Genomic DNA, 26549 nt, shown 5'->3' with positions numbered 1-26549 from the left:
GGCTGCGGGGGCTTCCTGGGGTGCACACTGAACTCGGGCTGTGGGGGCTTCTTGAGAAGGGTACTGAGGTCTGGCTGTGAAGGGTCTGGGGTGGCTTCATTGGGCTCAGGCTGCTGGAGCTTCTTGGGGAGGGCACTGGGTTTGGGCTCTGTCGGGGGCCTGGCTGGATGGCCAGGCTCAGGCTGCAAAGCTTTCTGAGGGGCGTTGAGCTGTGGGAACTTCTTGGCGGGCTCCTTTGGCTCAGGTTTGGCGGGCTTCGGAGGCAGATCGTTACAGCTGGGCTGCAGGGGCTTCTTGGGATGCTCACTTGGCTCAGGTGGTGGAAACTTCTTTAGAAGTTTGTTGAACTCAGGCTTTGGGGGTTTTTTGGGGTGTTCACTGGTCTCCAGCTGAGAGGCCTGGAACTTGGCTTGAAGGCTCCGGAAGTCCTGATGGCTCCCCTAAGGGACATGGAGCCAGTCAGGCGGGGGTTCACACAAGGGTTTCTCCTAGGCCCTCTTGGCCATCCTTTGTCCTTGGCTTGCTCTCCTGTTGCCCAGGGCCTCCCACATTTGTTTCCAGGCGCCCCGGAGTCCCGAGATCTCTGAGGCACTGCATATGCCCTCAACCTCGCCCCTATAACTCAGCCTCCCGATGCTCCACCATAGCCTGCTGCTCCCCTAGCCCTCCCTGTCGGTTGGTGATGTCTTCTAAGTGTCCTTGAGATGTCCTGTGCTTCCGCGCTCCACGTCCCTAGTGCCTTCTGTTCTAATTTCAAAACACATTCAGAATCCAGCCATTTCTCACTGCCCGTGCCACTGTTGTGCTGGCTGGAGGAACACAGCCTCCTCCCTGGTCTCCTGCCTCCACTCTGCCCCCCGCACCCCCATCTCTGGCCAGGCCCCTCTCCCACAGCAGCCGGAAGAACAGCCTCTGCTCCAAATCTGGCCGCGCTGCATCGTTTCCCCACGGTAAAAGCTAAAGACCTCCTGAAGGCCCTAAACTGGCGATCCGTCTCCCTTACCAGGTTACCTCCGCCTGCCCGCCTCGCCCCTGCTCTCTTCCCCCCCAGCCCCAAGCCCTCTTCTGGGGCCTTCGTCCTGCCCCTTGCCTGGGACACTTCTCCCCATAGTCTGCTTCTTGCCTTTTCCACCTCCAGGTCTCTGCGGATGTTTTCTTACTGGAGGCGCCTTCCTCACAGACCACCCTCATTTAAAAAAATCGATTTCCCCTTCGGAGAATCTCCATTCTCCCCCACCTACGTTTTTCTCTCAGTGCCTGCCACTGTGTATCATACGGTTTTATTTTACGTTGTTTCACTGGTGTGCCTTGGCTTTTCTGTTTTGGTTCTCTCTGCCCCTCAGCCCCCGTGGAAGGCCAGCGACTGGGCTCCCTCGTTGCTGTCCTCCAGAGCACGCGCGCTGCTGGTGCTCAGTAGGTGCCCACTGAAATACGCAGGGTACACAGGCGCACACTCAGCCACGCCGAGTCTGATCGCCACAGACTCGTGCAGAGAGATGTGGAGAGACAAGAGACCTGGAAGCATGTGGGGTCAGACTCTGACAGCCCCAGATACCCTCTGTTGGTGGTCGGGCCACTCACAGTGGACGGCACCCAGAAGCAGCAGCAGGCCAGCCCAAGCAGTGGCCTGCTCGGGCCCGTGCCCCATCGGCGGCACACGTCATGTCCCAGACATGGTCTCCACTAGCCCCATGCTCTCCGTCCCAGACACAGGTGGGGTATCCCGGTAGGCCAGGCCTGCTCTGACCAGAGGGGGCCCCGCTGCAGGCCTCCAGGCCTGGCTCCACCTGGACCCTAGGAGACTGGGGTGTGGGTGGTTAGGGCAGAACCACGGAGACTGCTCCTGGCCGTGCCTCACTTTCCCCATCCGGAGAACAAGGAAAGGTAGCGATTCCTACCTCGGGCCTGAAATCCGTCTACTAAAGCCCCCTCTCCAGGTGGGTTGGGGGAAGGATTCCCAGGTCACGCACGGGACTAGAGAAATCAGGGTCAGCAGCTTAGGTCTCGGGTGACTGCTGGAGCGGGTGTGGGCGGCAGGTACACGACCCAGTTCGTCACCTGCAGGAAGCCCCTCTGTTCACCCTGGCCCGTGCCCAGCTTGCTGTTCATGCTGACCTGGGAGAAGAGTCGTCTGGGCTGTCTGCCTCTTCCCCCTATTAAAGTCCCAGCCCCAGCCTGGGCCACAGGCCCCTTGGGGCCCCAGCTGTCCCAGTGGTACATCCTGGCTGCTTCCCACCTCTGGGTCTTTGTGATGGTCTCTGCCGTTTCCCGGGGTGGGGTGGGGTCGCCTAGGGTTGGGGGTTCACTCACCATGGCTGCAGGCGGGTGATGGGCCACAGGGCAAGTGGGACCTGAGCTGGGCTGCTGCCTTCAGGAAGTGACTGTGGCTTCTGCTCCACGGGCCCCATGGGGGTGGGGGATGCTGGCCGCGTTGGGAGGGCAGAGGAAGGAAAGGAGGCGGAGACAGCCTCTGCCTGTCCCCAGATCCTGCCTGGCGCTTGGGTTCCTGTCCTGCCTGCTGCTGTCTCTGCTTCGTGTACTGGCTGTCAGCCCATGCCCAACACAGTCACCAGTTGCTTGACTCTGTGGTTCTGGGGGCTGGCAGACTTGTGGTCTCCAGGGAGGACTCCGTGCGTGGCCTTGAGGGCCTCCTTGGGAGGGGGAGCTCTGCGCCCGGAGACTCGGGAGTTGAGAGAGCGGGATGGGTGGGCCCTCCTGCCGCCTCTTGTTGCCTCATCCTCCTGCCTCATTTCCACACTTCCCCACTGCGGGATTCTCAGCTCTGAGCGGGACTTCCCTATTAGAGGTGCACATGTCACATGGGTCGTGGACGGTTGTGGGGGGCAGAGGGCCCAGCTGGGGTGGCAGATTTGGGGGGTGGGTGGCCTGCGTGTGTTTTAGCTAAGGCCTTGTCCCCTTGGGGAGGGAGGGAGACTGAGGGCAGGGACAAGAACAGGCAGCAGGGAAAGCAGTGGGCGGAAGGAGTGGGCAAAACTAGCCCTATGGGGGTGTGCGGCCCAGCCGGCCAGAGGCGACCCCTCTCCACAGGGCTTGGTCTGCTGGAGGTCAGGGACTTTGGACACACAGACAAAGGGAGAGTGCAGAGCCCTGATTCTCAAGTTTAGCTCTACATGGACATAGCTTTAGGAGTTTACAAAGAGATAGAAGGAAGCTCCTGGAGATTCTGACTTAATTGGCCTGAGCCTGGGGATTTCTTTCTTTAAAAGCTTATTTAAGTGACCCTCTAGACCCAACTTGGGCCTTGAACTCACAGCCTCGAGGTCAAGACTCACACTCCTCTGACTGAGCCAGCCAAGAGCCCTGAGCCTGGGGATTTCTTCAACACTGAGGGCTGATTCTCCTGTGTCCACGAGTCAACTTACGACCCCATTAAAGTGCAGGTTTTGCCTCAGGCCCACGGTGGAGCCTCAGATTTCTAGACATGCCAGGTGATGCCCAGGAGTAGTGAGGGTGTAGAAGGATCCAGTCTGTCTAGAGGACAGTGCATTCCCAGCCGGCCCCGTCCGTTACCTCCATGCCGAGGAAGCCACAGGCCGTGCCATCAGAAAGGACTTTGCCTATCTGTGTCCACTTTTAAGATGCACAGCTTGGGGGTCCTGGAGCCTCAGTGCCTGCCCATCACCATCCCCATACTGGTAGGCATGCACCCTGGGTCGCCTTCCCAGAGGTGGGTCCTCCTTGGAACAGGGGTCCTGGGAGACCAGGGATGATAAGAATGGGTCCTGGGGTCTCCGGGACCAGCCAGCACAGGCTGGTCGCAGGCTATGTGACCGTCCCAATGTTCAGTGAGTGATGGAAATGCATGAAACAGACAATTATTGGCCAGGAGCGTACAACAGGTGCCCAATCAAGACAAGCTAAAGGACTGAACGCTAGTGACAAGCTGGCGACTTCCTAGGCTCCAAAGCCAGGCCCCCACCATGTGCATACCCACGGCCTGGAACTCGCAGTTTGGAGGGTCCTGCCCTGGCAAACCCTATTCCCCCATGGCCCCCAGGAGGTGTTTTCCCCTCACTCCCCTTTGTGTTTGGAGCTTTCCAGGTGGCTCTGGTCTGGTCTACAAAGCACCGCCATGAACTGGGACAGGAGGCTCCACAGATGGAGTTGAGGAAGCTGAAGCCCGAAGTGACCGCGGCCCAGGATCTGCTCCCGATTTCAGTGGTGGGGGTGGGGGGTCGGGCATGGGAAGGTGTTGGCTTGGTAAGCCTGTGGAACTCTGGGCTAAGGTGGGGTCCCTGGGTTCGGAAATGGGGGTGGGGTGGGGGTGGGGAGCCAGAGTAGGCGTGTCCAATCCTTGCGCAAGAGCAGGGTCATGCACCTGGCTGCCCTGGTGGTGGTCCTGGGACAGACACGATGGTGGTGTCCACGTTCAGCCACATGTGGTCCTAGTGCACGCAGACAAGGAGGACTGAGCACATGGGCAGCCAATCCTGGGGGCTGAGGGGCACACGGAGGAGCTGGGGGCCTGGGATGGGGGTGCTCGAATCCAGGTCCAAGGCAGGGCTCTAGGGCGCACACTCATGAACCTTACTCCCCTCCCCCAGTCTGGTGGTGATGGGGCTGGTGCTGGACGCCTGCCAGCCAGTACACAGGCACCTGGCCAGACCCAGCTGACCGAAGCTGCCTGGAGAGGCTCACTCTTCAGTGTAAACCCCCAGTATCTTATCAACCTACCTCCCCCACCCCCCCCAGCCTGGCCAAGGGGAGGACTGCCCTCCCCTTCCATCTCCCTTCAAGACCGGCGCTCCACGGCGCCCTCTGCTGGGCAGAGCTGGGGCCATAAGAAGACAACTCCAGCGGGTGGGGAGGGCCCTCCCAGGATCAGTTTGCCAGAGGGAGGGCAGGGGCTCTGGAAGCCCAGGAGAGACACTGGGAGATTTCCCAGTTGAGCTGAAAAAGTTGGACAGGAGTTGGGAGGGGGCAAGGGTAGGAAGTTGCTTTTGAAGTGAGCAGGGTGCACAGGCCACGTTAGGATCCAGCTCCCTAGGCCTCTGGGCACTCAGTGTAGGGTGCTGTGGGGTCAGGGAACACTGTCCCCAGTGGGGGTGGGTCCTGGGACCAAGATACTGGCCTTGGGACTGTCTGGAAATGTCCTGCGAGACTGAGAAGTGGCACTGCCTGGATTTGGGGGTGGCTGAATGGCAGGGCCTGATAGGGGAAGGGACGCTGATGCCTTGAGACAGATTGGGGTCCTGGGGGAGAGGGAACCCTGAACCCTTTCCCTGGAGACGTGGGAAAGGGGAAGGAGCCCTTTGGACCTCACTCCCTGGGTTTTCTTACAGACACCATCTTATGGGAACCGTCTTCAACTCCTAGGGTGGTACGGAATCAGTAAGGGAACTGAACTGGGCCTGCCTCCGTCATCTTACCCTCCAAGCCTCACCTTCTCTAGCTGTAAAATGGGCCCCTTGACCCCACCTCCCTCCCTTCCCGGTTCTCCGTTGGGGGTCCTAGGCAGCCATGGGTTTGGTAGCCATAGGGATGTGAATCACAAACATTTCCCAAGCCCCGTCCTCCCTCCCCAGTCCCTGTTCGAATCTTCACAAGGACTCCAGAGGGTGAGAAGCATCCTGACACCCATCTTAAGGACTAGCAAAGTGAGGCGCAGGGAGGTTGTGTCTTCCCCAGGGTCACAAAGTCCTGGCTCCAAAGCTTCCAACTGGGAAAAGGAGAGCTCACGGGGCTAAAGCCCCAAGGTTCCCTGATGGCCCAGCTGGTCCCACAGCGTGGGCCCGAAGTGCTGGCAGAACAGACACCTGGCCTGAGCCCGCTGAGTCTCTGCGACAACCCCATCAGTGACCCCGCAGCCCTGAAGCCCAACCCAAACACAGGCGGGGGGGCAGGCAGGCCCCTGGGTGTAGGTGGGCTGATCCTAAGGGCACTCAGATCAGCGCCCCCCTTCAGGAGAAGCAGAATGGCCTCTAGAGCTTGGAGCTGTTTAACTGCAAGGTTAGCGAGTTCCTGCTCACAGAAGGTCTATGTTCCCCAGGAAGAGGATGATGAGGAAGAGGAGAGGGATGAGGGAGTGGTGGGGAGATTCAGGATGGAACCTTGTGGGTTATTAGAACAAGGCCTTCATCCAGAGAGCCGCGGGGAGCCGCTGAAGGCTACCAGGCAGGCATGAGAAGAAACCCGTTTTCAGTGGTGTTCAGACTTGGGGGAGGGGGAAGGACAGGAGAGGTTGCTTCAGGTACCGGGGTTGGGGGTGGGGGACGAGGGTCAGGGGCCTACGCCAAAGGACCCCGGGCTGGACAGGAGCAAGATGCAGGAGGTAAAACAGGCTTCTGAGGGGCGGCTGCCAACAGCATGCGTAAGACTTCCACACTCAGGAGGCTTGGCTCGCTGGGTTTTGGTGACAACAGGGCTGGGACAGCAGTGTGGCCCCAGAATTTGAAGCTTGACCCAGGACTGATTTCCCATGAAGGGAAGAGGAGATCCTAGTGGCTGGAAGGCAGCGAGGGGAGGGCGAGGAGGGAGGAAGTCCAGCATCCCCAGGGCCCGCGTTGACCCACCCTCTTCCTCGGAGCTGACATGGGGGCAGAGGTGAAAGCGGGCAACCAAGAGGAGGCTTTGGAGGACAGGGACGAAGACCACACCAGAGCCCCCAGGCTGGCAGTGCCCACACCTGGGGACCCTGGCACCCTCACCTCAACCTTGTCAGCTGGGAGTCTGAACTGGCTTCAGGAATGCGGGTGGGGGGCGGCTCCGGCAGGACCAGCCGCAGTACTTTCTCAGGACCAAGCTCCCAGCCTGGCCTGGGACTTCGGAAAAGCGAGGTTTCCATCCCATCTGGTTTCCGGAAATGGTGGGACAAGACCATGGCACCGGCAGTCCCAGCTACAGCTGGAGAGGGCGGCACTGAACTGGAGACCTGGGTCCCAGTGTCAAGGTGAGGGGGAACAGTGAGGTTGAAGGGAGGCTTGTCGCCTCTCAGCGTGTGCGCAGCCCAGGACTGCTAGACTGGCCGGCTATGCAGGAGGGGCAAGGGACCCAGACACAGCACAGGCTGGCTCATCGGAGGGGCTAGGGACCCAGACACCGCACAGGCTGGCTCATCGCGCGTCCTTTATTGTTCCCTCTCCCCTGCCCCGTTAATTACAAAACTGCCCCCATCCTACAGTCCAACCCCCCCTCTCCCCACCGCGGCGGGATTCAGAACGGCGAGAAAACCGGACACTCCCCCTCTGACAGCAGCGGAGACACCTTGGGTGCAAGCGGGACCGGGTCTGGGTGGGGCAGAGGAGGGGTCGCCTGAGCCTCGGCCCCGCCCCTCGTCTCGGGCGCCCCGCCCTCCCCACTCGAGCGCTCCTCCGCCTTACCCGCCCGCGCGTCGGGGCGCGGCTGCCCGGGCCCCGGGGCCGCGGGGGCGATGGGGCGGTGGTCCTCCAGATGCAGTGTCATGGCGGGCCGCGAGGCCGTGGAGAAGGCGCACTGCATGCACGAGTAGCGGCCGCGCGTGTGCTCCCACACGATGCGGCTCGGGGCCGCGTGCCCTGCGGGCAGGCGGGACCCCGTCAGTCCTGGCCACCCCCAAGGATGGTAGACGTGGACGAGTGCGGGTTAGACCTTTCCCCGCCTCCCCATCAGCTCCCGGGCACCTGGCTGGTCTGGCCTGGCTGATCCATTGCTCCCGAGCGTGTTCCCTCCTGTAATTGGGGGGGGGGGGGGCACTAAACTTGACTTATCCGAATCCCCCACTCCCATCCCTGCAACCACCGCAGGGCGAAGGACTTGTGAAGCGGGCGCGGGTTTTACACGGAAACGCCGGCGCAGATGAAGGCTCAGGAGCTAATTTTTAAGGCAAAAATTTTGTATTTCGGGGGTGCCAGCTCTGGCCACTTGGGAAGGGGCGGGCAACGCTGCTTCCCAGCATCCCCTGGGCCCGCAGGGCGCAGAACAGAAAAATCCCCTCCACCCCTCCCTGGTGGTCACCTGCACGCACCTGAGGGCGCGTCGGAGCCGCCCTGGGGTCTTCGCGGGCTGCCGCCGGCACCTGAGATAAACGGGCGGATCAAGGTCAGAAGTCTGGGTGAGCCCAGCTCACCCTTCAGGCGGCGCTGTTCCCACACTCACCTTGGCTCTTTTTCCAGACTGCGGCGCTGGAGGCGGGCGGCCCGGGCGCCGCAGCCAGGAAAGGGCGCAGGCGTGGGGGGCTTAGGCCAAAGGGCGCGGGGTTCAAGTAGGGCAGGAAGGGCCCGGTGGGGGCAGGGGCGGGGGTCGTGAAGGGCTCGAGCAGCGGGAACTGCAGGCCAGGCGCCGACGCAGTGTCGGACTCCGGGGGACGCTCAGGCGCCGGTGGCTCCTTGTCCAAGGCGGGGGGTGGCGGCGGGGCTGGGCTCTGCGCATGCTCGGCGCAAACATGCAGGTGCTTGAAGAGCGAGCGGTGCGTGCGGAAGCGCAGGAGGCAGTTCTCACACCTGGGGGCAGGCATAGGACTGGGCTGGGTCTCCTGGGGGGCGAGGGCAGGGCCTATTCGATGCTACCTGGGGAGCCGCCGCACGAGGGTGGTAAGGGAGCCTAAGGCCCAAATCACAGAACCCCCACTTGCGTGGGGGAGAAGCTTGCTCTAAGCGCCCCCCAATGTGGCCGCGACCCTTCCGGACCCCTCCGGGTCCTTGCCCTGGGAAAACGAGGAAGGAAGTCTGAATTTGGACTCAAGTGGCCAGTTTTCTTCTAGGAAGGTCAGGAGGGACGGGAGGGAGACACCCACGACATGCCCCGCCCTTTCCGAGCTCCTCCCTTCGAGGGTCTGGGACCCGCTCCAGTAACCAGTCTCTTTCGGGCAGGTAAGGGCCCGAGGCCACACCCACTGCCAGATTCACCTCCCACCCCCACATCCCCGACTAGGAAGGGAGAAAGGCCTGGACCCCAGGTAGTGGCAATCAAATCAGGGGTGGGAGGAGCTGCCAGGCGCCTGATCACCAGGCACCAGGGGAAGTCGGGATAGTCAGTGTCTCACTTGAAGTAGCGGTTGGGTTTGTAGTGCAGTTTGCCATGTGCCACCAGTTCCTGCATGCTGGGGAAGGTCTCGGTGCAGCTCAGGGCGGAACAGCGGAAGAGCTTGCCTGGCAGGGATGAAGGACAGAGGAGTGGAAAGGAATGGCCAAGGCCGGCCTGAAGGCTCTGCCTGCCTCCCACCCCCTACTCTGGACCTACCTTCCAGGGACTGTGTGGGTGGGCAGTGGGTACGCAGATGCTGTGCCAGGTCTCGAACACTGGGGAAACTGAGACAGCAGCCAGGGCTGGAGCAGGGTATCTGCTTCCCTGCAGGATGCACAGAAAGGGGGGTGTCACCCACTCTTCCCCAGGCCACATGTCGAGTTCTGCCCCAGAGAGGCATATATGAGGCTGGAATTACCCTACTGGTTTCTTACCGGGGCCTTTACCATCTGTTTCCCCCACCAGGCGGAGCTGCCAGAGGGCAGGGGCTGGGTTGGCTGGCTCATCATTGTAGCCACAGCCTCAGTAAATGTGACTCCCTCTAGATGGGGCCCAAGTCTGGAGATCATCTGTATTCATCTCAATTGTTCCAAGGCCTGTGAGCCCCCAGAAGGCTCCATCACAGATCACCTGGTTGTTGGCGTCGTCTGGGAGGCCTCAGGTCCTCGCTGGTCCCAGGGACTGTGCTGGTCGGGCCAAGGCTGGATCCAGGACCAGGCTGAACACTGTCTGGGGCTGAGGGGGCACCCTGCTGGGTCCCCCCAGGCCCTCCTCGGTCCCACGCTGGGGGTGTGGATGCCCGTTCAGGGCCTGGCTCCTCCCCCATGGAAGAGGAAGTGGCTGCTGCCCCCGCAACTGGGGACAACACCTCCTTGTCAGTCTCACTGAAGCTGGGCTCTGCAGGGGCCGGCATGTCCGGGCTGGGCCCCGAGGGTTCCTCCTCCTAGTGGAAGGAAAAGGCAGGGAGAACCCCTCTGGGCCCAGGTCGGCCTGGGCCAGCCATGGGAACCCCTCCCACCCCACCAAGACCTGTGGACGTTCCTGAAGGAGCAAACGCCCTTGAGAAATCACCCCATCAGCCCCAATCCTAAGGAGTCACTATCAGGGGAGGATAGAGGATAAGGGTGGACTGAACCTCCTGTGTTCCACCCTCTGGGAGGGAGCTGGGAGGTGTCCCAGCTGCAGAAGGGCGTATCTGTCAGGAATTACTCCTGTGAAGGCAGCAGTCCCTAGTCCCTAACTTGGGGGCAGGGCCGTGGCCTACGGGGTGCGGGCGGGCCGCAGGTTACAAAGACCAGGCTCCGAACAGGGCGCCGCTAGAACACCGTGGAGAGGCCAGAAGGGATCAAGCGCACTGTCCCCGAACGGAAACACACCCACCCACCCGGCTGCAGCTGGGCAGCCAAACCCGGAGGTGCTAGGGGCCCGGAAGCATAGGGAACAGGGGCGGAGCCTGAGTCCTGTAGGCGTGGCCCAGTCGAAGGGGGCCAGGAAGCCGGGGGTGGGGTGTTCCCCAAGTGACAGCCAGCAACGGACGAGGGCCCGGATGTGGGGGCGGGGTCGGCCGGACCGTGCGCGTGCGACAGGGCCGCGCCCCGCCAGCACCCGCTGGTTCCCCGCGCCCGCACCCGCGACGCCGCGCTCACCATCCTCGACCCGGCTCAGCCTCTTGTTCCTGCGGCTCCTGCGGCTCCGGCTGAGGCTGCAGCGACTCCCTGGGCGGCCGCGGGCTCGTGCTCACGTCGACGCCATTTTCCGCTTCCCAGCTCTCGCGAGATAGGGGGCGGGGCTTGTGCAGAGCGCCCCTGGGGGGGCGGGGCCTGAGGGCTAGGTCCTCCTGTAGGAGGCGGTGCTGCGGGTGTGCAAGCACAGCCTTTAAAGACCCTGTGCTCAGAGATCTTGTTGAAAAATCCTTCCGGGCCCTTGTTGTCATCTGCAAAATGGGTATCCCGTCCCGTCCCCAGCTCTTAGCTGCTGTCCTTTTTGAAGAGGGAGTGTTGATTGGGCCGCCTCCAGAGAAAGTGGCAGTGATCGTGAAAATTTGCAGTGCACTGAGTTCCGAAGTTGGAATGGGCTCCCTGTGATAGCCAGGGGCAGGAAGTAAACTGCTTGTCCTCCGGACAGGTGTAGCCTAGGGGGAGACCCCTGGGTGGACAGGCGTGGAATAAGTCACCTATCCATCCTACATTCCTTGAGCGCCTACTGTGTGCCAGGCGTTGGGGACTCAGAGGACAGGACAAACATCCTTGCCCTCAGGGGCTTGCTCACATTTTAAAATGGGGAAACAGACAATGAGTCAACAAATCCAGAAAACCACCTTAAGTGTTTACTGCTACAAAGGAAAACACACACACACACACACACACACACACACAGGCACACACAGGAAGGAGGGAAGTCTTTCTGTGAGTTGACTTTTGAGCTGGTCAGGAAGGTGTGAGCAAATGGAAGGTCAGGCGACTCTGGGAAGTGGATAGCTGTACAAATGTCCGGAAGTGGGGAGGGACAAGCTCGTCTTTCTCAAGGACCAGTAAGGAGATCAGCTCACTGCTGGAACAGAGTGAAGGCAGAGTGTGGAGGTCAGAAAGTGAACTTGGTGCAGGGAGGGTCACACAGGACCTCATGAACCATAGAGAGAAGTGTGGTTTCTATTCTTACCATTGATGTATTTTTAGCAGGGGGAGGTCCACCATCTGATTCCTGGTTGTTGTTGGGAGGATGGGCAGTTGAGGGGGATGGGAAAGTGAATCTTTGATCTCAGGTCTCTGTAATACATTGTTTAACGTTCAACAGGTATCTTGCGTTCTGGCAAGCGTAGACTTTATGTGCAGTGTATTTCCATCTGTGTACAGAAGAGGTACCCATGTGCCTTTATATGTGGAGAATACCATTAGAGGGAGCCATTAAAAAAGTGGGGAGGGGAACAGATTTTTTTAAGTGAGGGAGAGACAGTCTTTTCATACTTTGTGCTGTTTGAATTTTTTTTTTAAATGTGGTTTTGATGATAATGAATATAGAGAAAAACTCAGTAATCTAAAAAACAAAACCAAAACCAAAACAGATCATTTGACACAGGGTGGAGGTGTGTTTGTGTGTGGAGAGGAGGTTGGTGCAACCTGGGGCAGGGTGGGGTGAGGCCTCAGAAGGACACGGACCCAAGGAAGGGAGAGGAGAGGCCAGGCTTAAGAAATTCTCTAAGTCAACAGGATGTGGGGCTGTGGAGTGGGCAGGGCCAAGGTGATTGAGGTTTGCAGTCTGCAGATGCTGTAACCCAAATGTGAGGCCCAGAAGGCCCTACTTCCTGTAAATGGGGTGACCGCCATGGCGGTGGGGCCCGAGGGCTGTACCCCAAAATGTCAGGGCAGGCAGACTGCATGGTGAGTGCACGGAGAGAGTAGGGAGGTGGAAGAGGACGCCCCAGTTCCTCTTCAGCCCCAGAGAATGTCCAGCTGATGAGGTTGGTGGCTCCCACCCTTTCTCCCCAGCCTGTTCTAACATCTAAGTGTTGCAGAGAGAGGCATACACGGGGGCGGGGGCAGTGGAGGGACGAAAATCAGAGATGGAGGAAACCAGGGACATTCAGGGGACTGGGTAAGTGCTTCTGTATAATGATTGGTGAATAAAAGAGCTGTTGAGACCCAGTGGCAACCTTAGGATTTTTTTTCTTTTTCTTTTTTCAGCCACACTCAGCTTCCCAAGGTAGGGACAGAAGAGAGAGGGTTCAGATCCTGCAGAAGGGGCTACTGGCCAGTCTTTCTCTGATAGCCTGTCTCCCATCTCCCCTGGCTGGGTAGGTGTCCTCTGCCTGAGTTCTCTGTCACAGCCTGGATCATCGTATGTGGCATTTGCCATCAAGATCTGCAGACCCCAAACTCTTCCTTCTTGCCTCCTCCAGCAATGCCCACTCTCTCTCTCTGCGTCCTCTTCCCCTGCCCCAGCCTCTGTCCCTTCTCTGACCCAGTCCTGACCCCACTGGCTTGGCTCCATCTCTCCCAGACTGACTGCTCCTTGAGAGTTGAGCCCAGAGTGGGTGTCCGTTTGGAAAGTCGGGATGCTTAGGCTCCGCCCATGGCAGGATCCCCAAAGGCTCAGACTCCCATCACTGGCTTGGAAGCATCTGGGGAGACCAGTAGTGAGGCTGACCCCCTAAATCCATGGCAATGGGTGCAGAAAGCCAGGGCCCTTGCATATCAGAACCGGTCCTGACCCCAGGTGAGGGAGGGCTAAGAAGGCACAGACACGGGGCAGGGATGGGGTGGGGAGGGCTGGGGTGGGGGCAGGTGCAGGGGCCAGGCTTGGCCCAGACTGGATGGTGATGGGCCATGTGGGACCTTCCTCCTTCCTCAGGGTCCAATCAGGCCCTGGATGGCTTTGGAGCCTGCTGATTCAAAGCTGACAGGACCCCCCCAGGCTATTTTCTACAGGAAGGCCGGGATGCAAAAGGCCCAGAGCGGGCAGGTGGGACAAACTTCGCCTTTGGGAGAGATGGGGTTGGGGGTATACACGAGTTCAAGCCTTGGCTCTGAGGGATCTCAGGCAAGTGACAAAACTTCTCCCGGCTCCCAGTTTTGGAGTATTTGCAGCTTCTCCCTCAGCCTTGTGAGAAGGTAGTTCTGGTTAGCGCCTGGCAAATTAATTCACACTTTCACCTGGCAAATGTTTATTGCCTTAGTGATGACAGAAGAAGGGGAGTCTTGCTTGTCAAGGTGTCCCCAACTGTGCTTGGCACTTTGCCGACAGGACGTTACTCATTTATACTCACAAGGCAGCTGGGAGGTAGATTCATGCTGTTAGCCCTGTTTGACACAGGAGGCAACGTGTGTGACATGGGGGTGGCCGGGGCCCTGGGGGGGCTACGGTGGTGACCCCCAGACCCAGGGCCTGAGTTAGGCTGGGCTGGGCTGGAGGCCACTGGGCAGGACCTTCTGGCTAATGCAGCCAAGGAAAGTGAGGCCCTGGCCGGAGGGGCCTGGTTCCCCGGCAGAAAGGCGGGCAGACAGGAGGCAGAATCTGGGCCCCCTCTCAGATCTTCTCCACGTAGTTTCCTGGGAAGAGGCCCTCCTGGCCGTGCAGCCGGCCCTTCCACCAGCCTGAGGCATCTGTGGGTGAGAAAGCGGCGTGAGGTGGTGTCCAGCCCACCTAGGAGAAAGCCTTCATGCTGGCTCCCTGCCTGTTTTCCTCATCGCCACTGGTGTGGCAGAAGGCAGACGTTGAAAAGAGAACAGGCAACACATGGGAAGGGGGGAGGGACGGACAGACAAGTGGTTTTTCCTGCTGCCACCTCACACTCTGTCATGTTCTAGGCCATTCTCTTGTGCTCATCCCTCATCTCTTTCTACAGGTGCCTGCCCTCACTCGCCATGATGGACCAGTGAGTGACCCCTTTGGGGCTCCCCATTTACCCACAGAGAATGCTGCTGAGTCCCAAGCCCCTCTGGGTGGGGGGCAGCCCAGTGGACTAAGGTAGGAAGGGGGCCTGGCCCAGCCAGACAAGGGGGGAGGTAGCTTCTGCGATTAGCACTGTGCTCGACAGGAGAGAAAAATGAAGCCCCAGGGACTGGCCGTGCTGCTGGGAGGCCAGGCCCCCAGTGTCTTAGGAGGGAAACTTCAGACCCAAGGCCTTCTAGCCTATGCAGTCACCGGCTTGGAAGAGCCCATCTTTAGTGGGCGCTGGTTGTTTCTGTTCTCCTTGGGAAGGGTGTGCAGGAATGGGGTGTTGCCTGGCTGAGTCAGGGTTCTGACTCCTCCCCTCTGTGGCCTGGGACACACACACCTTCCATGAGGATCTCGATAACCTCGTTCACGTTGAAGCTCAGCTCGTCCACATCTTGGCCCACGTACTGATACAGTGCCCGGCACCGCGGGCCATGCATCCGAGGTTGGGGCTTGGGTCGGCCAACGCCCGGCTCAGGTCGCTGCCCCACGCTGCGCTTTCTCTGCATGCTGTGGGCACAGGGAGGCGTCATCACAGCCCAGACACTCCCCTGCCCCCCCCCACCTCCTGGGGCTCTCCTCTTAACTCACTTACCCTGCCACACCCTGGTCAGGCACGTTAAGGAATTCTGTGTTGTGTTCCGAGGGGGGCCGTGCCCGGGGGCGTCTACTGGCCCTCAGGGCTGAGGATGGAGGGCCCCGGAAGGGCTGCTGGGAGCCCCTTCCAGATGTGATCTCCACGGGCAGGGGCCTACTTCTGGCAGCAGGAGGCACCCCATTGTGGCCCAGGCCTGTTGCAGGAGGAAGAGTGGGAGCATTTATCAGGGTGAAGGTAGCATTTGGGGAGGACTTAGCTCCCAAGATCCCAGGCTGAGGGAGGAGGCAACCAGTCACATGCTTAACGCAGCATGGTAAGAACTGGTCCAGAGGGAGGCTCTGCAGGGGTAAGATTGCCCCCATCCTCTTCTGTAGGTGGGCTTTTGTGGATGGGTCTTAGAGGATCAGTGGGAGCTCAAGCTAAGTGAAAACGTGCGACACCAGAGGAGTAAACAGCCCAAGCAAAGGCTTGGAGATAAGAACAAATTTGTTAAACCGACAGAGTAAGATGTAGCTCGAGAGACAGGAGTATACGATGGAGGAGAGAAAGGCTGGTGGTTAGCTGGGTTTGGCTTCTGAAGGGCTCTAGATCCGACTAAGCTTAGTCTGTACTCTGTGGAAGAGGGGGAGCAGTGGGGAGTTCTAGGCAGAGAACAGAGTGGTCCGCTCTATCTGTGGACAGCTGGCGTGGCTTGGGTCTTGGAGCACACAAGAGGCAAGGGAAGACACGTCGCCTCACCTCTGGGAGGCCCCGGTGCTGCCCGGGTTGGGGCCTGCGCTGACCTTCGAGGTCTTCCCTGGGCCATTCCCTTCCGTGTAGGCTCTGAAAGGGGAAAGGATTTGGGAATTTGAGTGAGGACCAGACCACAGCAGGCTCTTGGCCCCGCCCACAAGTCCAGTCCACTCTGTGGCTCCGCCCCAGACTCCCCTCCCGCCGGTTCCCTGGCTGTCCCATCGACCCCGCCCTGCAGTTACTGAGAGGACTCTGCCCAATAAATAAGTGGCTCAGCCCCCCAAGACCCACCTCTCTTTGGCCCGGATCTCTAGGCCCGCCCACTGTTGGGAGGGGTTATTAGTATGGCCACGCCCCCTCAACGTTTCTCTCCCATTCATTGCTAACCTCGCCGACCCTGCCCTCTCTGTAGCTGCGTCTTTCTCTACCCACCCCTCCCGGCCCCTCACCCGCTCCCGGCAGACCTCAGTGGCTCCGCCCCCACAGCCTTAGCCCCCTCGCTGGCCCCGCCTCCTCAGGCTCCGCCTCTTTGGCTCCGCCCCCAGCTCTGCGCAGACTCACTGGAGCTTTTGGGCAACCCGTCGCCCACGCTGACTGTGAGGGTCCGGCCGCTAGCCTTGAGTATCGCCAAGTCGCCGGAGCCACGGGAGAAAGTGACACTGCGGGTGCCACCTCCGCCCCAGCCCTCCTTCTTCACCCGGAACTGTAGTCTGTGGGGAGAGGAGGAAGCTGCGGGGACGCCCACTCCCCAAGCTGGCCGGGGCCGCGGGGCGGGAGAGGGGGCGCTGTGCCCAGCCCAGCCCGGGGCCGGAGCCGGGGCCGGGGCCGGGGCCGGGGCCGGGGGCGTACGTGTCGCTGAAGGTGAGGGGCAGCGCCCTCCGCGCCGCCTCCTCGAAGCGCTTGCTCAGGAGGCTGACGAACTCGGTCTTGAAGACGGTCTCCAGGAAGCTGTCGGCGGCGTCTTCTTGGAGGATGAAGAAGTCGTCCTGCCTCGTGCTGGGGGAGGGGTGGGCGGGAAGGCAGGTGAGGGGGGCAGGACTGACGGGGACGGTCGGGTGAAGGGAGGTGAGGGCTGACGCAGGCGGGGGAAAGGCGAGGGGTGGCGGCGAGGAGCTGGGGAAGGGGGGGGTTCCAGAGAAGCGTCAGGTGAGGGGACAGGTGCCCTTGGCACATGCGGATGAGTGTGGGGGCAGGGGAAGGTGGCAGGTAGGGCCAAGAGAGGGTTACGGGCATAGCGGTAGGTTAGATGGTGGGGGGGACCGACGGGGTGAGAAGTGTGAGGGCAGAGGAGGGCGACTGGGGATGGGGGGGAGGATCTGGCCTCACCTGAGGGAAACTCCCCGGAGGGCCTGGATCTCCAGCTTCTTCTTCAGGACCTCACGCACCTGGCCCTTCTCTGGTCCCTTCTTCACCTTCTCCCGTCCGATTATATACACACACTTGGGCGTCAGGATCAAGTCCCTTTTGATGGGCTGCGAGGATGCAGGAGCAGAGCTGGTGGCCAGAGCTCCGGGCACAGGCCACCTGGCTCCAGGGGATCAACCTCAGGCAGGGGAAGGACAGGTCAGCTGAGTGTTTCCCTCCCCGTGAAGGTATATGAGGAGTTGCATTATATGAGAGATAGGTTAAGTATGGGTCTATTGGCTAGGGAGGGATTCCCGGGCCAGGGAACATACAGGAGAGGCGGATGCATAGCTGCTGGGCATGGATGCCCAGGCCAGATGAGAGTGTACCTGGGCACAGGTGTATCTGGGCCAGATGAAGATACATCTAATTGACATACCTATCTAGACTGGCTGAGCGTATACCTAATGGACAGGTGCGTCCAGGGCGAATGGGGATGGCCCCACGGTCAGGGCTTCCGGGCGAGGGAAGTGTATAATTGCAGACAGCTGTGTCTGGCCAGGTGACGGTGTATGCGATGGACAGGTGTGTCTGGGCTCCATGAGGGCCTGCTTAATAGACGTATCTACCCTAGTTGCGTGCACAGGTGTCTGGCCCAGCTGAGGGTGTATCTGTGATGGGGTCGGTGTATCTAGGCTAGGTGAATATATACCAGTGGACAGGTATGTCTGGGCCAGCTGAGGGGGCGCCTCTGGTGCGGGTGGCAGGCTGGGGCCAGGATCCCAGACGCACCCACCTGTTAGAGCCTCACCTTGAAGCGGCGGTCATACTTGGTGACCGAGTCGGCGAAGTCCACGCGTTCCCTCTTGGCCAGGAACTGACGCAGCTCTGGCCGCTCCTCAAGCCCCAGGTAGTCCCCGACGAAGTTCCGATTAATGCTGTTCCGTCTCCGCTCCTTCTTGTTCAGCAGGATGTTGGAAGCTGTGGGAACACCGGGTCGGGGGCAGAGGTTGTGGCCCGGCTCCTCCAAGTCCACCTGTCCCCACCCTGAGCCTCCCACCTGCGGCCTCTCACCTTCCTCCCGCATCTCCTCGTACTTCCGGACTGCCACATGGCGCCTCCAGGCCTTCTGGATGGTGCGGGCAAAGCCATCGAACTTGCGCTCTCGCATCTCCTCCAGAAGGAAGAGCTGGGCAAGAGGGAGGGGCGGTGGGTCTTTCTCTAGCCCCACGCCGCCCACTTGCTTTTGCTTACCAGCACCTGCACACATGCTCACACACTATGGCGAATACTTTTTTTCTTCCCAATGACTCAACCCAGGGTTTCCTTCCAATATGGAGCACAAGCCCCCGCATTGTGGGCCGGTCTTGCAGGGTTCAAATCCCAGCTCTGCCTCTTCCTAGCTGTGTCTTGCCTGAAGTGGTGTAATATCACTGTTTCTCACACTGCTAATCAAGTTATGGCATGCCATCCATGTGAGGTGCACCCCGATTTCAGAGACGTTAGAAACGTGAACCAATGTGCATCTTAGAACCCAACAAAATACTGTAAATATGAAAATCTGGCACATAGAACTGTGATGTACCTGGAGACCAGGTAGTTGTATAGTGCACAACCTGCACAGCCATACCTGGTGACCCTGGAAAAGAAGCTTTTGCAGAGAGCAGACTTTTGAGTCCAGAGGGGTCTTAGGGTATAAACTCTATTAGAGCAAGTCAGAGTTGAAATGCCATGAAGGATGTCCCTTCACTTAGAATAAACCGTGAACATATCAAGGAAAGGAGCCTACTGGATATGAAAACTTGTAAGTCTATAGTAATAAGAACAATGGAGTGCTGACTGCGGAATAGAACAACCTAGTGGAGGGGCGCCTTGGTGGCTCAGTGGGTTAAAGCCTTTGCCTTTGGCTCAGGTCATGATCTCAGGGGCCTGGGATCGAGCCCCGCATCAGGCTCTCTGCTCAGTGGGGAGCCTGCTTCCTCCTCTGTCTGTCTCTGCCTGCCTCTCTGCGTACTTGTGATCTCTGTCTGTCAAATAAGTAAATAAAATCTTTAAGAAAAAAAAAAAAAAGAACAACCTAGTGAAATGGGACAGATGACTGGGGATTATAATTCAAACCAATTTAGTGATAAAAGGGACAGCATTGTCAATCAGGGGTATATCGGAATGGGAAATACTGTAAATAAAATGAGTCTTTAGGAAAATAATTAGCACTTCACCCAGAGGGATTTGTTAAATACACAAATATCACATCACTGCTAAAAGCTTGGCTGTCTGCTTCGCTGACACCAAGATGGTTGATGTTTCCCAGAAACCCCAGGGTTCCCTGCGAGGACTAAAGTAATTCTGTAGATACTTGGTTCAAATGCACTTTAAAAAGTACGTTTGGAGGTGCACCTGGGTGGCTTGGTTGAGCGTCCAACTTTTGATTTTGGGCTCAGGTCATGATCTCAGAGTTGTGAGACTGAGCCCCCATGGGGGGGGGGTCTGTCCTCAACAGGGAGTCGCTTCTCTTTTTCTCTCCCTCTCTCCCTCTCCTTCTGTCCCTCCCCCCACTCATGCTCACTCTCTCTTCCTCTCCTTCTGCCCCTTCCTCTCCCCTTCTCTCTCTAAAATAAATTAATCTTTATTTATCTTTGAGAACATTTAAAGCTGTGGGTGTTTATAAGTGTTCACGAAAGGTGGGGATCTTTTCACCAGGAAGGAATCCTAACCCCACCAAGATTAAAGCTTCGTGGCCTGCAGGGAATCAAGTGGAGTTTCCATATCCCCTTTGTTTCTTAGACCGATATTCTCTGGGTCAGTGTGTCTGTGTGCAAGTTATGCCCAAGTAATGCCTCATATAGAGTGTCTGGGGGACACATAAGTACATTCTGCACTTTGCCGAGAGGACGTCAAGTATGAATAAAGAACTTGCAGAAGTGGGGGTCAACCAGGAGTCCTCTCTGCCTTAGCTGTTTAGGGCAGATGGGATGAGTGTCCTGCAACCTTGTTAATTCTGCTCAGCAAGGGTAATCATTTTCAATTTGGGAAAGGAATCTTCCTGTCTACAGAGTTTAAAATTTATCTCCTGGGGCGTCTGGGCGGCTCGGTCGATTAAATGACTGACTTTAGCTCAGGTCATGAACCTGGTATCAAGCCCCACATTGGGCTCCCTGATCAGTGGGGAGTCTGCTTGTCCCTCTCGCTCTGCCCCTCCCCCGCTTCTGCACTCTCTCTCAAATATATAAACAAAATCTTAAAAAAAAAAAAAATTCATCTCCTTCAGGGCACCTGGGTGGCTCAGTCAGTTAAGTGTCTGCCTTTGGCTCTGGTCATGATCCCAGGGTCTGGGGATTGAGCCCTGAGTCAGGGTCCTAGCTCAGCAGGGAGTCTGCTTCTCTCTGCCTCTCTCCCGGCTCGTACTCTCTTTCTCTCTCTCCCTCTCTCTCAAATAAATAAAATCTTTTTAAAAATAAACTTCATCTCCTTCATGTGCTGAGGGCAGAGTTGCGTGTGGTTAAGGTGTGTGAGATGGGCCCCAGATCTGAGGTTATCTTAGTGTACTGGCTTGAAGAGTGTTTCTCTCCACCCCCAAATTCATGTTCACTGGGAAGCTGTGAATGTGACCTTAACTGGAAAGAGGGTCTTTGCAGATGTAATCAAGTTAAAATGAGGTCATACTGGAGTAGGGTGGGCCCTCAGTCCAGTATGACTGTTGTCCTTCCAAGAGGGACATTTGGACCCAGACACAGAGGAAGAAGCCATGTGATGACAGAGGCAGAGACCAGGGTGAGCAGGAATGGCAAGGACAGTGGGCGACCACCAGATGTTAGGGAAAGTCAAAGATCTTCCCTGGAGACTTCAGCGGGAGCACGGCCCTGTTGATACCTTGATTTTGGATTTCTAGCCTTCAGAAACATGAGGACATTAATTTCTGTTGACTTCAGCTATCCAGTTGGTGGCACTTGTTACAGTAGCCACCGGAAATGAACACGCCCGGCGTGATGGGCAGTGAAGGCCAGCACGTGTGCAAAACATCAAGGATATTTTGAGTCCATGTTTACAAGACTCAGATTCCAAGTCAGAATCATCCTGGGTAAGTGCATTAGTGGTTGAGAAAGTCCCCAACTCCATTAGGGTAAGTTGATTTGATCAATTTTGATGCAGCCCAGTTATAAACAGTCATAAAACTGTTCCCATGTATGTTTCTTCTGTTTTCATTTTACTAAAATGATTCTCATTGGGATCAGTTTTGTCCCGTGCAAATTTTCAGCCTTTCTTTTTTCCTTACAAAATGTTTCTACCAAGTTTTTCCCTTTGCAAAGGTCATTATTTCCAGCCAGTTCATCTTCCTCACCTCAAAGTGTGCAGACTGCGTTTTTGGATCAGAGTTTGATTTTACCTTACATAGTCTTAGCCAGTGCTAGCTTTGTCTATTTGCTTTTTTCAGGGTCAATTTTAAAAAATTTAAAAAAGGTCTATTTGAGAGAGAATGAGAGCGATGGGGGGAGGGGCCGAGGGGAGAGGAAGAGAGAGTCTTCCGTGGACACGGGGCTGGGCTCAGAGCCCGACACCGGGCTCCATCTCACGACCCTGAGATCATGACCTGAGCCAAAACCAAGATTCAGGTGCTGAACTGACTGCGCCCCCCCCACGTGTCCCAAAGACTGTTCTTATTTCTTGGAGCAAATGCATCTATAGGGAGAAGGTCTAGAGGTAGGTACAGACCAGTTTGGGGGACCAAGAAGAGCCTGAGCACCCAAGACAATTTTCTTCTTTCTCTTCCTTCCTTCCCTTCCTTTTTCCTCTCTCTCTCATTCCTCTCTTCCCCTTCCTCCCACCTTCCCCCCTCCCTCCTCTCTCTTTCTCTTTCTCCTTCTTTCCTCGGTTTCTCTTTCTTTTCTTTCTTTCCTCTATACCCATCATGAGGTTTGAACGCATGACCCTGAGACCAAGAGTCCCACGCTCTACTAACGGAACCAACCAGTAGCCCTAGCAATTTTTGTAGCAGTGACATCTCCAGAGTCTCCTCTCCCCTGTGTGATGTGTCTGGTTTGATGAGGGAACACTCACTTGTAAGTTACAGTAACGTCAAGGGAATCATCTAGACAATCCAGTTACTTTCAAGTCCCTGAGGGGCTGGTAGGGCAGGCGCTCGGACCGTGCAGGCGATGAGGCACCTAGCCAGCCCTGGGCAGGCGGCAGCCCTTTCCCCAGGGCTCCAGCTTGGCCCAGGCTGGGGGACACAAGATTTGCATGGGAGTGTGGTGAGCTAGCACATCTCATCCAGACGGCCAGCTCCCCGTTTGCTCTCCAGTGCTCGTATAGAAGCAGGTGGCCAGGCAGGCCACCCAAGGGGATTCCTTGCCCTGCCTTATTTATTTATTTATTTTTTAAGATTTTATTTTTAAGTAATCTCTACACCTAACGTGGGGGCTTAAACGTCCAACCCTGAGACCAAGAGTTGCACGCTCCACGGACAGCCAGCCGGGCGCCCCACCTCCGCTTTGGCCCTGATTTTTGTTCTCCTTGTCACTCCTCACCCTAGGTTTATTGAGATATAACTGACATACAACATTGTGTAAATTTAAGGTGCGCAGGCCTTGATTTGATACATGTATCTGTTGCAGAATGATGGCCTCCTAGGCTAGCTAGCTCGGACGGTTACCATTTCTTTTTTTGTGGTGTGAGAACGGAGGAGATCTGCTCGGAGCAAGTTCCCGGTCTGTTACACAGCGCTGTCAGCGACAGTCACCATGCTTACAGTAGGTCCCCAGAACAGATGTGTCATTGTGACTTCGTTTTCTTCCTGCAAGCAGACGCAGCTTGGCGTTCGTGGCCTACCCAGACTTTTGCTAAAAGGCTTAGAGCCGGTGTGGTGCAGGAGGGATGGTTTGTGCGTGGAGAATGCGGAGTCAGGTTTGTCTGCGGTAGCTGAGGGCCTGGGGCAGGTCTTGGGATCAGCCAACCACCGCTTTGACAAGAGTCTCAGACCCAGGGACTCAGTGTGCTCATGAAGGAAGGAAGGAGGGAAGAAAACATAGGAGAGGAGAAAGCACAGAAGGACATTAGGGGAAAAAAGGAAGAAAGCCGAAAGAAGAGACAAGTGACGTTCTGGAGAAGCTGTGAGTTCTTGCCCCTCGTGCGTTACGTGTTTCCCCATCGGCGTCCTGGCCCCTGTGCCTGTCCGGCTAACTCAGGTTTTTCTGAGCACTCGCTACCTGCCACACACTGCCTTGCGGACGTCCTGTGTTGTCTGAGCCTCACCCCCATCCTGCAGGGGGCTACTACTCTCCCCACTTTCCAGATGGAGAAACAGAGGCTCCAAGAGGGTAAGGCAACAGGCCCGAGGCGTCAAGGGGCCTGAAGAGCCGGACCCACGCCCTTGCGGGGATGCAGGTGTCTCTCACACTCACCGACTCGGGGTTCTTGACAAAGACCTTGGTGCTCCCCATCTGGTACTGGTCTGGCTCCATGTTGACCACCCGGAGCAGGTGCTGGACCCCCTGACGTTCATCCCCGCGCCACTGGGGCCACGTCTCAGGGGTCAGGATGGCGTACCTGGAGGTAGAGGGTGTGGGAGGGTTTGGGGTGCATGTCCGTGCTGGCGGTTCCTCTGCGGACTGGCGGTGGGGGCCGGGGGCAGGCGGGGGAGCCTCACCTCTGCAGGAACTTGGAGAACTGGCGGCGGTAGGCGAAGCCAGCCCGGCGCACCCTGATGTTCTCCTTTAGGCCTAGGTACTCCACCTGGTGCTTGACCCTGAGGGGGAGGCAGTGTGAGTCTCCTGTACTCCCTGGTTTGGAGCGGGGGGAGGGGGAGGGGGCTGCTGCCGAGCTGGGCCGGGAAAGACAGCTGTGACACCAGGGGGTCTGGATTCGTGCTGGGGATAGTTTGGGTGGGGGAGGGGGTGACTTCAGTGGTCCAGGAGTCAGTTTGGTGGGGTGGGGGCCTTCCTTCTAGGGGGAGGGGTCCATGTGAGTTTTGTGGTCAGTTCCAGGGTTAATTCTAGGGGTGTGTCCTAGGGTTTGGAGACAGAGGGGATTATGTTAGTCCCTGCGTCACTCTACCCTCGGTTCTGCTCATCCCGGGAGTCCAGGGGTCTTGGTCGGTGCCAGGTAGAACCCCGGGGCCCCTGAGGAGATTTGCGCTGGTCCTAGGGGTCAGCCTCGCTCAGGCTTGGAATGGGTCCCGTGACTCTGGGTGGGCTCTGGGAGGCGGGTCGGTCTGGGGGGACAGGCTGGGTGCACTGGCGCCCCTGGTGCTCACCTGCCCTCCTCCCAGTCACGGGGCTTCTTGGTCTCATTGGGCTTGATGCAGCGGATGTAGTGGGGGGTGCATCTCTTCAGCGTGCCCACCAGGTCATTGGCTTGTTTCTGAGGTGGAGGAGAAGGAGGGGATGGGTGTACAGATGGGACCCTTGGACACTCTCTCCTCCCACCCCGAACACAGGCCCAGGAGACAGAGGCACATCGGGTTGGCTCCCAGGGAGCCACGGGGCCCGGCGTCCCTGGTCTGGGCATTCTTCCATTAGTGCACACCATAGGGACTCAATATTGTGGGTCTGCCTGATCCTTGGCAGGAGACCAGGAGCTCTCCTGTCTGCAGCACCCACCACTTAATCTGGCGCCTAGCAAGTGCTCAGCAAACGTTTTGTTTGTTGATGGAGTAGCAGAGCTCTCAGGAGAGCATGTTGCATTGAACATTCCTGCCTGTCCTCTGGGGGGACTACTTCTTTGGAAGTAGCGAATCATGTGAATCATGTGTGTGTGTGTGCCTTTTAGTTGTGCATTTTAGTCCCTTGGAAGAGACTAGAAAGGACATTGTTCCAGGTCAGGAGACTGGAGAGGGTGGCCCGAGAGACCTTGGTGTGGACTGTGGCTCTGCTGTGTGATCCGGGCCAGTGACTGCGGCTCTGAGCCTTGGTCTCCCCAAGCCCTGGGTGCGGCTAGTCCCTTGTCTGTAAAGTGTCCCACGTTGGCTGCCTGCACTGGTGAGTGCCCAGTGCAGGGTTATGAAGAGATTTTTAGAATGGGACACCCAGTTGACAGCAACATTATTCACCATAGGGAAAAGGTGAAAACAACCCGAGTGTCCACCCGTGGAGGAATGGATGGGACAGATGAGGTCCATTCATAACTGCAAGATTTCAGCCTTCGAAAGGAAGGACGTCCTGATACCTGCTTCAACATGGACAAACTTTGCGGACATTTTACTGAGTGGGGTAAGCCAGCCACAGAAGGACACATCCCGCAAGATCCCACTCCCAGGAGGTCCCCAGAGGAGTTCCTGTCCACAGAGACAGAGGGGAGAGGGTGGGAGCCAGGGCTGGGGCAGGGGGTGGGGAGTCCGTTCTTCATGGGGACAGAGTCTCAGTGTGGATAGATGGAAAGTTCTGGAGAAAGTTCTGGAGACAGTTTGGGGAGCTGGAAAGTTCTGGAGATGGAGGGTGGGGTGGTGTGCTTCATGCCGCCGGGCTGTGCACTTAGCGATGGTTGAGATGGTTGAATGGTACATTTTCTGTAACTTTGACCACAATTCAAATTAAAGTGGCAAAGAACCAAAAGACCAAAGCATTATTAAGATGATGGTTCACTTTTGGATTTAGAGAGTTGGGGGGACACCAAGGAGACTGGTCCAGCCCCCTAGTAACCCCAGAGCTGGAAGAAAATCCTGCTGCACAGAGGGTGCCGGGGGCGGGGGGCCAGGATGCATGAGAGACAGACGGCAGAACGGGTAGAGAACAGTCCCCAGTGGGCCCCCCCCCCCAGCCCCAGCTCCTCCTCTTCTCCCCAGGCCAACCTTGATCTTGGAGCCAGCCGTGCTGGGCCGGCCCTTCTTGTCCACATCCAGCTTCTCAGGAAAGAGCATCCGGAGGAAGGCCCTGGGCAGGGGGGGGGGGGAGACAGGAGGAGTCCGAGGTGCAGCTGAACCTCGGGTGCCCTCTCCCAGGGGAGCACAGTTCTCCCTGAATGTGGGGGTGTGATGGTGAGAACCGGAGAGACGCTTTTGTCCTTCTGGTTCCTGGACCTATTTGCACCGTTCCTCCTGCCTCTCCGGCCCGGCACGACTTGGGGAGCACGTGAAATAGAGCACAGTTCGGCTCAGTAGGAACATGTCTCGCGTGCTGCAGTGTCTCAGCATCTCGGGCTACAGGGGCAGGTCCCCGTGTAGGAACGATCCCACACGCACAGGCTCGCACGTGTGGGCAGAGATACAGATGAGGGGGCTCGCTGCCCGCGGTAGTCCTAGAGGGGCTCAGTCTAACTGTCCGTCACCAGGGGATTGCTTCCACACGCTTTCTCTATTCACTATTCCCTCCCTCATCGACTGAATGGGGTCTTCCCTGACTGCCGCAACCACCAGGAGAGCTTGCGAGAACAGGGATGGCTGGGCCCCTACCCAGTTCCTCTTGAGTTTCTCATTCACACGTCTGGGCTGGGGCTCAGTCATCTCTAACAGGTTCCCAGGTGATACTGCCGCCGCTGGTCCAGGAACCCT

General features: G+C 57.9%; 3 protein-coding genes and 1 long non-coding RNA gene across 8 annotated transcripts in view; 1 reads left to right on the top strand and 3 right to left on the bottom strand.

Annotated features, from left to right (window-relative positions):
* The window catches only part of PRAM1 (PML-RARA regulated adaptor molecule 1), an 11852-nt gene extending 5011 nt beyond the window's left edge, over nt 1-6841 (bottom strand). Inside the window, exons 1-3 of the mRNA XM_059387637.1 lie at nt 6669-6841; nt 2311-2368; nt 3-440 (exon numbers count right to left, since the gene is read on the bottom strand). Of these exons, the coding sequence (XP_059243620.1) occupies nt 3-440; nt 2311-2368; nt 6669-6841 (669 nt within the window). The remainder of the gene's footprint in view (nt 1-2; nt 441-2310; nt 2369-6668) is intronic.
* Nucleotides 6842-7107: 266 nt separating this feature from the next.
* Nucleotides 7108-10748, bottom strand: ZNF414 (zinc finger protein 414). 4 transcript variants are annotated; one of them, XM_059388832.1, is made up of 9 exons: nt 10608-10748; nt 9592-9904; nt 9178-9285; nt 8981-9086; nt 8095-8438; nt 7964-8014; nt 7620-7667; nt 7341-7514; nt 7110-7247 (listed from the first exon to the last, which is right to left on the bottom strand). In XM_059388832.1, the coding sequence occupies exons 1-9, from the start codon at nt 10608-10610 to the stop codon at nt 7174-7176; spliced, it is 1221 nt and encodes a 406-aa protein (XP_059244815.1). In that variant the 5' UTR covers nt 10611-10748; the 3' UTR covers nt 7110-7173. The 4 variants fall into 4 exon arrangements, with proteins under 4 accessions (XP_059244813.1, XP_059244814.1, XP_059244815.1 ...); XM_059388830.1 differs by having other exon boundaries at nt 7108-7514; XM_059388833.1 differs by lacking the exon at nt 7620-7667.
* Nucleotides 10749-11374: 626 nt separating this feature from the next.
* Nucleotides 11375-25837, top strand: LOC132010877 (uncharacterized). The gene is made up of 4 exons (XR_009402299.1): nt 11375-11540; nt 12642-12751; nt 14303-14424; nt 25118-25837. It is a non-coding gene; the product is annotated as an uncharacterized LOC132010877 (long non-coding RNA).
* The window catches only part of MYO1F (myosin IF), a 30863-nt gene continuing 17903 nt past the window's right edge, over nt 13590-26549 (bottom strand). The window contains exons 16-28 of one of the 2 annotated variants that reach the window (XM_059388828.1): nt 25851-25932; nt 24318-24424; nt 23712-23810; nt 23467-23611; nt 18143-18257; nt 17880-18049; nt 17051-17196; nt 16574-16720; nt 16286-16434; nt 15731-15814; nt 14990-15185; nt 14735-14904; nt 13590-14060 (exon numbers count right to left, since the gene is read on the bottom strand). In XM_059388828.1, coding sequence (XP_059244811.1) covers nt 13984-14060; nt 14735-14904; nt 14990-15185; nt 15731-15814; nt 16286-16434; nt 16574-16720; nt 17051-17196; nt 17880-18049; nt 18143-18257; nt 23467-23611; nt 23712-23810; nt 24318-24424; nt 25851-25932 — 1687 coding nt within the window. In that variant the 3' untranslated portion in view covers nt 13590-13983. The remainder of the gene's footprint in view (nt 14061-14734; nt 14905-14989; nt 15186-15730; nt 15815-16285; nt 16435-16573; nt 16721-17050; nt 17197-17879; nt 18050-18142; nt 18258-23466; nt 23612-23711; nt 23811-24317; nt 24425-25850; nt 25933-26549) is intronic. The other variant, XM_059388829.1, reaches the window with a different exon arrangement.

The sequence above is a fragment of the Mustela nigripes genome, chromosome 2 (assembly GCF_022355385.1).
Source record: "Mustela nigripes isolate SB6536 chromosome 2, MUSNIG.SB6536, whole genome shotgun sequence".
NCBI classification, from domain to species: domain Eukaryota; kingdom Metazoa; phylum Chordata; class Mammalia; order Carnivora; family Mustelidae; genus Mustela; species Mustela nigripes.
This window is presented reverse-complemented; position numbering and strand designations above follow the sequence as displayed.